This window comes from Anopheles cruzii, chromosome 3 (assembly GCF_943734635.1).
Source record: "Anopheles cruzii chromosome 3, idAnoCruzAS_RS32_06, whole genome shotgun sequence".
NCBI classification, from domain to species: domain Eukaryota; kingdom Metazoa; phylum Arthropoda; class Insecta; order Diptera; family Culicidae; genus Anopheles; species Anopheles cruzii.
This window is the reverse complement of record NC_069145.1, coordinates 16,501,701-16,512,770: the sequence shown is the minus strand read 5'-3', so window position 1 is coordinate 16,512,770 and position 11,070 is coordinate 16,501,701. Positions and strand designations below refer to the sequence as shown.

The 11,070-nt window shown below is 54.2% G+C and overlaps 4 protein-coding genes across 9 annotated transcripts in view; 1 reads left to right on the top strand and 3 right to left on the bottom strand.

Annotated features, from left to right (window-relative positions):
- Positions 1-787: 787 nt before the first annotated feature.
- Positions 788-2,270, bottom strand: LOC128273293 (vacuolar protein sorting-associated protein 72 homolog). 2 transcript variants are annotated; one of them, XM_053011229.1, is made up of 4 exons: positions 2,106-2,270; positions 1,595-2,031; positions 1,343-1,529; positions 788-1,272 (listed from the first exon to the last, which is right to left on the bottom strand). In XM_053011229.1, the coding sequence occupies exons 1-4, from the start codon at positions 2,237-2,239 to the stop codon at positions 828-830; spliced, it is 1,203 nt and encodes a 400-aa protein (XP_052867189.1). In that variant the 5' UTR covers positions 2,240-2,270; the 3' UTR covers positions 788-827. The 2 variants fall into 2 exon arrangements, with proteins under 2 accessions (XP_052867189.1, XP_052867191.1); XM_053011231.1 differs by having other exon boundaries at positions 788-1,265; positions 1,429-1,529.
- Positions 2,271-2,672: 402 nt separating this feature from the next.
- LOC128273840 (uncharacterized) lies at positions 2,673-3,681 on the bottom strand. The gene is made up of 2 exons (XM_053011896.1): positions 3,413-3,681; positions 2,673-3,349 (listed from the first exon to the last, which is right to left on the bottom strand). Exons 1-2 carry the CDS (start codon positions 3,416-3,418, stop codon positions 2,891-2,893), a joined length of 465 nt encoding a protein of 154 aa, XP_052867856.1. The 5' UTR covers positions 3,419-3,681; the 3' UTR covers positions 2,673-2,890.
- A 223-nt stretch (positions 3,682-3,904) lies between these two features.
- Positions 3,905-5,672, top strand: LOC128271920 (E3 ubiquitin-protein ligase RING1). Of its 3 annotated transcripts, none has more exons than XM_053009605.1 (3): positions 3,905-5,041; positions 5,113-5,285; positions 5,389-5,672. In XM_053009605.1, exons 1-3 carry the CDS (start codon positions 3,961-3,963, stop codon positions 5,431-5,433), a joined length of 1,299 nt encoding a protein of 432 aa, XP_052865565.1. In that variant the 5' UTR covers positions 3,905-3,960; the 3' UTR covers positions 5,434-5,672. The 3 variants fall into 3 exon arrangements, with proteins under 3 accessions (XP_052865565.1, XP_052865564.1, XP_052865562.1); XM_053009604.1 differs by having other exon boundaries at positions 5,113-5,288; XM_053009602.1 differs by having other exon boundaries at positions 5,113-5,291.
- Positions 5,673-5,895: 223 nt separating this feature from the next.
- LOC128275344 (uncharacterized) overlaps positions 5,896-11,070 on the bottom strand; it is a 73,672-nt gene continuing 68,497 nt past the window's right edge. For 2 of the 3 annotated variants that reach the window (XM_053013815.1, XM_053013816.1), the window contains exons 9-12: positions 8,285-10,672; positions 8,058-8,210; positions 7,429-7,765; positions 5,896-7,149 (exon numbers count right to left, since the gene is read on the bottom strand). In XM_053013815.1, coding sequence (XP_052869775.1) covers positions 7,736-7,765; positions 8,058-8,210; positions 8,285-10,672 — 2,571 coding nt within the window. In that variant the 3' untranslated portion in view covers positions 5,896-7,149; positions 7,429-7,735. The remainder of the gene's footprint in view (positions 7,150-7,428; positions 7,766-8,057; positions 8,211-8,284; positions 10,673-11,070) is intronic. The other variant, XM_053013817.1, reaches the window with a different exon arrangement.

The window sequence follows — 11,070 nt, the reverse complement described above, 5'->3', positions numbered from 1 at the left end:
TATGTTTCCGTCCACTAGGGATCAGTCACTCAGTACGCACGTTTACTCAGGTTCAGCATTATTCCGCGAAGCAGATTGGCCAAAGGACGGGTAACTGACGGGATGATAAATTTACAAATTTTAGCAACATAGTGGAGTGGAAAGTAATACAATACTTACGAAGCAGTAACAATACAATACCGCTAACAACATACCCGTTAACAGCAAACCTAAGAGGCAAGAGCCAAGTTACAGGCAGCGCACGCATGCCGGAAAGGGAATTCAGCACTGAATCCAGCTCTGCTCGGCAGTCCAAAGGTAACAAAGGTGTGTTTGAGGCACGAAGGAGGCAAATGTCTATTAATCAACCCGCAGTGGGTTAACAAGCTGCATACTTTTGTGTTTTAACGTAGGATAGAATTGGACGGATTGGCACGCTCCGTAATTGACGTGGCCGCACCGGCCGACGCCGGATTGTAATGTGTTGTTTGATGTCGTTAATTAATTGATAGATAGCCTGTTAGCTAGTCCGTTGAAGCCAGTCGTCGCGCGTAGTCGCATTTGCAAACCATTACCACAGTAACCGAGGGCGGCCCTGCCCGGCGGTATGTTAAACTTTAGCGATCATAGCAAACCATTACTATAAACATAGTCTGATGAATGTGATAGATATGCAGTGTTTGTAGGCTTTTTAACGATTCTGCCGCGGACGCAGTTGCCAAAGAAGAACAAAAGAACGCGAGATAACAATACAAACGCCAGTTTAGCCTCGAACGTATCTGTATGTCGCAAGCGCGTCCATGTGTTTATTACCTATTTCCGAAAGAAGCAGCACAAGACTGGGGGCTCTATTTCACTCTACTTCCGATGGCGGTTTCTGTCGTTTTCGGCGGCACCCTTTCGCTGCTTGCTGCCTCCGATTGGGATTTTTTCAGTGCGGCCACCCGGAACTGCTTGATCTTGCGGCGCCACTCTAACCACTGGGCAACTTCCGGATTGTCCGTGTTGCCCCGTTCCTCCAGCTGCTGGTAGTACGCTTCGCGTAGGATCTTGAATGTCTGCATGTTCCGGTACGGTAGCTGCGTGACGGGGTCGTAGTAGCGGGCCGGAAGCCTAGTAACGGCACAGATCTGACGGTGACTTCGGGCGGTGTCCGGTTTGGTGAAGATCGAGTCGAAAATCTTCTCATCCAGATCATTTTCGAACGTGATGAACGTTCGCTCGTACTGGCCAGTTACTTCTACTTTCGTTTTCTTTTTGTTCCGTTTCGCCGTCTTATCCCTCAGGTTGAGACTGGCCGCCAGGAAGAGTGCGATGAAGTAAAGTCAGCTCCAACTATGCTGTTAGGGGGCACATGTCTTACCTTTTCTCAGTCAGATCGAACGCGTCCCTTTCTGCAGATTTGTTCGGTGTACCGTCGTCTGGTTTGCCGCTCGACATCACCTCGATAATTGGCATTGCCGTGGACAGGTACCGGATTGTAGGGCCCGAAAACTTGCGCTTCGTGGGTCGTGTTTTCTGCTTTTCCAGCTCCATCCTTCGGAAGCGTTCTGACGGTGGAAATAAGTAACAACACAGTGAGTATCGCGATGTACCTGGACGAGAATGTCCATACCGAGCGATTTCAGATTCTCTCGTTCCGTAATCTCCGCCTCTTCCAGCAGTTCCTCTTGCGTAGGGATGTACACTTCCGTTCTGATCACCCGTGTCCGTTTCCGTTCCGCTTCGAATCTCTGCCGGAGCCGGCTCTGTGTCGCGGCAGTTTTGGCGGCGGTCGATTTGCGGAACGATTTGCGTCCCGAATCGATCACCGTGAACTTGGCGCGCTTCCGCAGCGTAGCCTGACGCTCCGCTTTCGGTTTTGTTTCTCTGGCCGGCTTAACGGCCGCCTTTTTGGGCGGCGGCTCGCGGTACGCTTTCGTAACCGTGCCCACTTGGCGACGCCTCTTCGGTCCCTTGCCCGATTCCTCCTCGGCGTCCGATACGGGCTCATCGTTCTCATCAATACTGAAGTCGGAGTCTACAATGTCTTCCTCGTCGTCGTTCTTTTGTCTGAAACAATCGTAGGGACGAAAATTACTTCAAACTGGCCCCCGGCTAGCCCGTTAACCAAACACCAAACATACACATAATCTCGATCGTCGACCGTTTCACTGAATCCTCCGTAAGAGGTTTTGTAGAATTCGTCCTCTTCCTCTTCGTCCAGCAAACCGGCCATGCGCCGGCCGGCGTTCGATCTTCGTTCACGGTTAGCGGCCATTTCTTATGCGGCTTTATTGGAAGAAAATATCGACAATCTTTTCCGGGATCTTCAACCTGCGGCACGATGTAAACAAACTTTGTGATGTTTTCCTTCGAGCTTCGTTAGACAAGGTTGCTATATGAAGGGTAATGCAACTAGAGACCCTCTGTCAAAGATGAGCAGGGTGAATGAGAATCAGAATGCCTGTCGTTCTATAAACCTTTGTCAATGAAAAATGTCCTTAGACTAAAATTAGGTGCAATTTTATTTACTTTCAAATCAATTGCTTTCTAAAACGAATCACATCCTGTACATCACTACCAATGGATATCAGTCGAACACTCACATCGAACCACTGCAGCAATCTATGTACTTTATATTAACAATGTTTCCCAAAGCTAATTTCATCCTGAATTAGGTTAAACATAGATTCTCGTTAATTGTTGGTATTTATTCGTACATTGCTTAAATGTAAGCCAGTCTAAAATCAATGCATCGTTACGGGTGTTACGTTATTGGTAAAATAATTAAAATGTTAAGCTTTTGTCCCCGAGAACAATAAATTAAAGGCCACCAGCGGCAGGAACTCCTCCTTACACTCAAACGTTCGGTGATGAACGTTCGATTTGGTGATGCTTCCGGTTTGTGATGTGTCCGGGCGAACCTATTCTACGTCTTTGGATTTCGGCTGATTTTAATTTTCCCTTTGTATGCGTCTGCGAGCTTCGCCTTGAACTGCTGGTATTCGGAAGTTTCTGCCAATAATTTGCTGTAGTGCACGGCTATCTTCTCCAAAACCGCGGCCCGCTCGTCGGTTGAGGCGTTGGAAAACTCTTCCTCGAGATTTTCGTCTATCCCACCCAAGAAACGGTCCAGTCTTTCTTCGTCATTTTGCAGGGTCGGCTTCTCGCGTAATGCGATGGCTTCTTCCGCAGCGTTCAAGTACTTGATGGCTCGCGGTTTTGCTCGTCGGCTGCTGGTGCCTGCCTCGGGATCGCACATGCACCGAAACAGTTGCTTAAGATGCTCCTCTTTAACGAAGCTTTCCGCCCGATCCAGTGTGTCAATGTACCGACGGAGATCCTCTTCGGTCAGATTCCTCACGCATTTGCAAAAACATTGAAGCAACTGCAACACGGAAACGGAAGATAATGAGCAGGAGAGTTTAAGACATTTCCGCATCTTTCTTACATCCATTTTGGCGATCCGGAGAAGCTGTTCACGGCCCGGTTTTGCGTGGCGGAATTTCGAAGGCACTACGCTAAGATTTGGACTGATGATTTCAACTTTTAAGCCACACAATTTCAATGTTACAGACAGCACCGAAAAATTGGCAGCATAGCAACCACAGATGGATCAATGATGCCCTTGATTCGTCGCTACGTCGTCTTTAATAACGGCACCTCCGACTTCCGACTGCATGATCAAAGCACTCTATCAGGATCTGAGTGGCTGCGAGTAAATTATGGAGTGTAACGTGTAACGGGGGCAGTTTTGTTTGGTTAAAATGTGCAACCTCCAATGTTTATTTTGCAGAGAGGTTGTGCATTTTTTTTATTTTGTTTGCGGCATTCATGAAGTTTGACGGGTGTCATCTTTTGACGTCTCACCATCGACGCGTGATGTGTAGACACCTTGGTGTTAAACAAAATCTCGCATTCTTTTCGCACTGAAAGATAAAAATCGAGTGTTTAGTTCGGTGTGAAAGTGTTGTGCGATTTGCACGGATTTGCCCCGCCATGGCGTCGATTGAGGCAGTGCAGAACAAAACGTGGGACCTGTCCCTGTACGAGTTGCACCGCGCGCCGCAGGAAACGATCACGGACAACACCGAGATTGCCGTGTCGCCCCGCAGCCTGCACAGCGAGCTGATGTGTCCGATCTGCTTGGACATGCTGAAGAAAACAATGACCACCAAGGAGTGCTTGCACCGGTTCTGCTCCGACTGCATCATCACCGCGCTCCGGTCCGGCAACAAGGAGTGCCCGACGTGTCGCAAGAAGCTCGTCTCGAAGCGTTCGCTCCGGCCGGATCCGAACTTTGATTTGCTCATCTCGAAAATCTACCCGAGCCGCGACGAGTACGAGGCGCACCAGGAACGGGTGCTGGCCAAGTTCAACCAGAGTCACTCGCAGCAGGCGCTGGTGCACTCGATCAACGAGGGCATCAAACTACAGTCCCAGAACCGCCCGAACCGGGGCAAGAAGGGCGATAATGAGCCGTGCCCGTCGAATGCCAGCTCGTCGTCCACCGCGACAGCGACTCCGGCAACGCCAGCTGCAAACGTGCCGAGCAACAGTGGCCCGAACGAGCCGGCTAGCAAGGACTCGAATCAGGCGAGTGCACCCGCCAGTGCCAGTGCCAGTGCCAACGCTGCTGGTTCCGGGTCTGGCGCGGGTTCCAACTCGGCCGCTGGTTCCAGTTCTGGCCCCGGTTCCAATTCCGGCGCCGGTTCCAGTACCGGGGCTCCGTCGACCACCGCCGGTGAGCAGTCGCGCCCTTCGAATCCGCCCTCCGTACGCAGCACACCGTCGCCCGTACCGTCGAACGTTAGTTCGGCGAGCAAAGTGAAGCGGCCACGCTCAGTCATGATGTCGGAGCGATCGGAAGAATCGGAGAGCAACAGTGAGGTCGACGTGCGAACGGAAGAGAACGACTCGAACCTGGACACCGAGGGCGACGGCAACTCGGAGCACGGTAGTGACGAGATCGAGCTCGTCTTCAAACCGCACCCGACCGAGATGACCGGCGACAATCCGCTGCTGAAGGCACTGAAGGAAAACTCGGTTCGCTACATCAAAACGACGTCGAACGCCACAAGTACGGTGCCGGGTGTCTCACACTGTACCTGGGGCCCTCAACGTTTTCCGGTTTTTGCTTTCGCTTTTCAGTTGACCATCTGAGCAAGTACCTGGCGATGCGCCTGACGCTCGATCTCGATCCGGAGCTGCCCGAGTCGTTCCGCTTGCTGAACTTCTGCATCTACATCGCCCAGCAACCGAACCAGCTGGTGGTGCTTAGCGGCAACCAGACGCTGCAGCAAGTGAACGAAAAGTTCTGGAAGGTAGCGGTAAATAACTTTGACTTTCCACGCGCCCCTTAAACCGATCTGTCGGTGGTGTCCGGCCATAATAACGAGGCTTGTCCGATGTTTCTCTCCCCGACAGGTTAACAAGCCGCTGGAGATGTACTACTCGTGGAAGAAGTCCTAGGCCTGACCGATGGCCCGAAGATGGCAGCGATCGCTATCGAATGAGCAGCAAACCCACTACTAACACCTATCAATTAATCGACTAAATATGGATGTGTGTGTGTGTTAATTCGAAGGATAAGTTTAGCTCCGTTTGGATAATAAGAACAACTTTGCGACAATGAACCACAGTTTTGAAGCGGGCAGACGCGTTTCGGACGCGCTGCGCTGTTGCCACATCGCCGTTGCATCCATCGCCGAAACATGAAAGAAATCAAATAAACCACTCGTTTGCTCAAATGTGTCATCAAATTGGGTCTGATGTTCGACGTCATTTTGTGAAAATAAGAGCGCATGCCTAACTGGCCCAACTGGCGATGCTTTTGAGACTGTTCCTTATGACCACTGCGAAGAGAAAACATTGTTGCATCCAACGTATAGACGGACTTTCGGATACTACGGTTTTACGGCACATTCGTTTAACTATCACACCGACGGGCATGTATTTCGAGGTTTACTACATTCCTACGCCTCACATCTCTTCCTTCCTTCCTTCCGCGTGTTACTACAAAACCCTGATCAATCGAATAATGTAGGGCATACAAATGAGTCTATGTGTGGCTGATATTGTTATCATGATTAAATAGTTTCCTGGAAGCTCACGTCCGCGAACGACAACACGGTGCTGAGTGGTCAGATCGGCAACGCAGGAAGTCTCCTAGCTCCTAGTTTGTAGACGGGCGAGTCGAATGCCGGATGGAGTACCCTTGCTGTACCTGCCTGTGCTGTGTCTGGCTTCAACTAAATAATTACCTGCTCCTGCCCGTATCGTATCACTCGTATACTCGCAAATAGCACAGTGAATACTAGCCATAAGGGTGTCCTTCTCCAACAACGGAACACCGGCTCCGGGTTATTCCGGAGGATGCAACGTAACCTGTCGTGTTGCGTGGGGGATAACTTGAGCCAGCGAAAAAGAAACACACACAAAACAAATAAAACTAAACTTGAACGCAAATGAAACTATTTACAAACGGCAATTGCGGCACAAATCGAGGCAAATAAAAAGGTTACTACTAGTACTGAAAATCGCTCGGCAGCCTCGCAGGGGTCACTGACGAAGCCCCTAACACCGTTACTCGCTACCAATGCAAACTTCACCGCGAATGCCACGGTGAAGGTGGACAACCAAAACTAATTTGAACAATTAAACTAAAACGCCCAGTCCGAGCGGCCGATGGATCCGTATCCGATCACCGCGCTGTACGTAGTGCCAGTGGTAGTGCCAGAGTAACGCACTAACGCCTCCCTAGGCGCATTCGCTTTTCCTATACGTGCTCTAAATATGGGGTACATGATGTAACGTTTTTACACTATCGTAGTATCGTAAACAGAGACAACTAAAACAAACATCAACAACGACTAGATTCTTTCCTTCTTTCCATTCTGATTCTGATGGCCTTCAGCCAGCGCGACCCCGCGCCGGTAGACCAACCGACCAACGGGCCATCATTTCGGGAACCACCTGCACACCTGTGGCGAAGGTGGCGAAACGACGGCCGGAAGCGAGCTGACTATCGCGCACGTGGTCGCAGCTGGTACCGAAGGTCCTATGCTGCTGCTGCTGGCCTCCTGGGCGCCCCCCGACGGCGAGCGTCCTGTTTGTCCACCGTGTGCGTGTGTGAGAGTCTGCGTCCCCGCTGCGTGCTGCTACCATTCTCTCCAATCAATTGTCCGTCTAGGTGCGTGCCGAGAATAAAAAAAAGAGGACATTTCGGTGAGACACCCACATTCGCAGCACAAGGTCCCAAATCGGTGAATGCACAGACCAAGAAGTTAAGAGAGAGAGCCAGAGAGAGAGAGAGAGAGTGAGAGAGAGTTGGACAGGCTCCGAAGAAGAGACAGCGTCCAAATGGAGAAAGTCGGACAGCACGAAGAAGATGGCAGAGATGGTAGTAGACGAGTGAGGGTCGCCGCCAGAAACGATCGCCGATCGACCGCCGCCATGGAAACTCACCAATGTTGGAAGAATGCGTCCGATCTGGCCACCCGGGCAAAGGAACAACACAACCGACCCTGGGAGCTGGGGACTGTTATGCGCAGGGGGCGTTCAGTTCAGGGCGGACATCGTCGCCACCATCGCCGACGAGGGCGCTTTGCTACGGAAGATCGGGTGCATGCTACGGTGTGTTTGTTTGTGTGCAGGTGCACTGGTATGGGTGTGCGTGCATGTGTACATGTTTAGTCGGGACTGGACTGGGACTGGACTTCTGGGTAACGTCCGCGGGTTGCTGACTCTGGAACCGCCCGGGAACACGCCCTTCTCACACCCAGCGGGCGAACCGGCTACGCGCCTAAAAGGAAGGGCATCAACATTATAGCTAAACCGTTGGTGGAGGAGGTGTCATCGTGAAAGCAGACCAAGTGGACCAAGGTTTATTACAAGGGACACTACAAGATAAGGACAGCCGATTCTACGAGGTTACTCTTCTACCGCGGTCCGCCACCGTTCAATTTAGTTGGTTCAAACTCTGCGCCGATCGCAATTAATCGGTTTACTTCGAAAGCTACCTTCTCTACGGGAGGATGGGCCCTCCGACGAGGGGTGGACTACAGTCCCCCGACAACGGCTGGGGGGCGACTTACCTCCTCTACGAACGACTTCTTTGGCGTCTTCACACCGCCCCGGCTTTCGGCATTCAGGATGATGGTTTCCGCGAGACTCTTCACTTCTTTGGTTTCGAACGCTGCCGCCGCCGCTAGAGGTCGCTGGCTGGAGAACTTTGAGGCCTTGTTTTCCTGTAAACAAAACAACACGTGCGGTTAGAGACTTCCACACCGAGAAAGGTGAGGATGGCTTGCCAGTTCCTAACCTCGCTGCTGCTACCGTCACTGTCCGGGAACCGTCGGCCGCCGAGCGGTTCGTAGTAGCTGGCGTGCCGTGGCGTGTACGAGCCGAGTTCCTGTGCCAGGCTGCGCCCAGCGGCTGCCGCTGCCGCCACCGACCGGAAGCCACTGTTGCCACCGCCACCAGCGGTGGACCGTGTGTGTTGGAGCGCCACAATCTGCGACTGCTTCGACTCGAGCTCCTCCGTCAGGTGCTTGATCTTTTCCTCGTCGCGGCTCCGAAACGTCATCAGCTCACGGATGCGAGCCTCCAGCGTTTCGACCTCCTCGCGCAGCTCGCTATTGGTGACCTCGATGTGGTTCAGTTCCTTTGTGGCGGCCAGCAGTCGGCCGCGCAGAGTGCCAACTTCGGCCCGGTGCGAGTCCTCGCTGTCGCGCAACATCTGGCCGGTGTGGGCGAGCTCGTCCTCGAGCGCCAGGACGCGTTTCTTTTCGCGCTCGAGTGCCTCGGCCGCTGGGCCGCGCAGATAGCACTGCAACTGCGTATAGTCGTCCTTCAGAGCGCCGTACTCCTCGAGCAGCCCGCCGTGCTTGGCGCCGAGTTCCTTGTTCTCCTTGCCTAGCCGGCTAATGCGCGCCTTCAGCCCGTTCTCGGCCTCCTCCAGGTGCGCGATCCGTTCGCTCGCGTACTCCGCGTCCTTGCCGAGTCGCTCCTCGAGCTGGGCGATCTTCGCCTTGAGCGTGGCCTCCTCCTGCTCGCACCGGCCGATCTTCTCCTTGTACTCGCGCTCCATCTGCGCCCACAGGTTGTCCGCGTTCTCGAGCGTCTCGTTGTACGCCCGATTCAGCTCGGCGATGTTCTGCGTCAGCTCCTTCTCGCGCTTCATCAGCTCGCTCAGTCGCTGCTGCAGCTCATCGCCCGCGTGCCCCTCCGTCCCGGTGCCCTCGTAGTACTCGATGCGCTCCAGCGGGATGCACTGGATGGCCGGGGGCGACCGTGGCCGTGGCTGCCGAAGGCGCTGCTGAGCCTGCTGCTGGTGGAGGTCCTCGCGCTGCTTCTGCTGGAGCGCCTTCAGCTGCTCGTGGATCTGCCAGCTGTTGTAGAGCAGCAGCAGCGGGATGAACATGTTGATCACCTCGATCCGATCGCGCAGCTCGTGCTCGTTCTCCTCCAGCAGGAAGATCTTCTCCTCGTACTTCTGGACCAACTCCTCCAGCCCGACGATCGTGCCCTTGGCGTCCTGATACTTGGTCTGGTACGAGCCACGGGACAGCTCGAGCTCCACGTTGCGTTGGCCCATCACCTCCAGGTCCTCCTCGAGTCGCTGTAACCGTAACCGGGTGTCATTCTCGACCTCTTCCAGCTCGCAACGCTCCTCCTCTAGCCGCCCATTGTCCAGTTCCAGGTGGTGGACCCGCTCCGAGAGCTGCTTCACCCAGCCCTCGAGGTGCAGCTCCCGATCCAGCCGCTCCGCCAGCAGACGCAGCTGCTGGTCGCCGCTGCTCTCGTACACCTTCAGCTTGTTCTCCAGCGCCGCCGACCGCTCGACGTAGAACTGGAGCCGCCGCCGGTCGCACGTCTCGTCGCCGGTCGCCGCCGGTAGCTGCGGCCCGACCTTCGCCGCGCTCCCCTTGCACTCCTCGATCTTTTGGCGGAACTTGTTCAGCTTCTCAATCTCCGCGCACAGCTCGGCGTTCGTCTTCTCCGGACACGGGAAGTCCTCCAGCTCCGTCTGCGTGGTCGCCGCCGAGTACGCGCCGAGCGGCTCGTCCACGAACACCCCGCTCTCTTGCAGGGCCGCGGCGGTGTTCCAGCGCGTCGTCTTCTTCATGCCACCGAATGTTTCGGCGATCGACGCGATCGACATGCTCTTGCTGGGTGTGGCGGTGGTGGCGACGGCTGGTTCCGCCGGCGTGCTGCGGTCCGTGCTGTGGAATGGCTGGACCGTGGCCACAATTTTGCCCGCACCCGCCCGGTACGACTGGAGGGCCTTTGGCGGGGTGCTACTCTCCGGGAGCGCGTAGTTGTACTTGGGGGAAGGCATCTCGACCAGGCTCAGGTCGTCGCCGGCGATCTCGTGGTCCTGCGACAGGGCCTCCAGGTTGTTGAGCAGTGACAGGATCTGCAGCAGGCACAGCTTGTCCTCGTCGTCGTAGCACGGCCGCTTGGTCATCGCCACCAGCCGCTTGCGCACGTCGTCCGTCGGGATCTGGTCCAGCAGCGACAGGTCGCACGGCGACGGCACCCCGCTCGGCTGGTCCTCCAGGTGGTGGTGGCTGTTCGGGGACGTCACGCCGGAGTCGGACCGCTCCGACAGCATCGTCAGCTCATCGTGCTCCTTCTCCGTGTCCGTCCAGCCGTCCTTCGTCGTGCTTCCACCGACCGTTGGGCTCGAGTTGCTGCCCAGTGACCACTGCCAAGGAAGAATAGGTAAAAGAAGAATAGGAAGACGACGATCAGTATCTGGGAGCAACGGTCCATAAGTCACAGTCACTGATCGGGAGTAGTGTGGATGTTCCGGAGGTCTAGTAGGCCTACCGGCTAGATCCGAATATAAATTTACGAATTAATTGCCCAAACGTTGGTTGATTTTCTCCTGTGCTAGTATCGAATAGGTCCTTCGGTCCTTCGAAGGGCCCTAGATCGCAGAACGAAAATTGAACCCAAAAAGGGTCGACCACCACCGAGAAGCGATGCATGGATAAAAGAAGACAAAGATAGGGTATTCTTAGTAAAGATTACTCCATAAGGGTTTTGGTCCCACTACTGAGGTCCGTCCGGATCTTGATCGCTTACAATAGTTGGCACCAC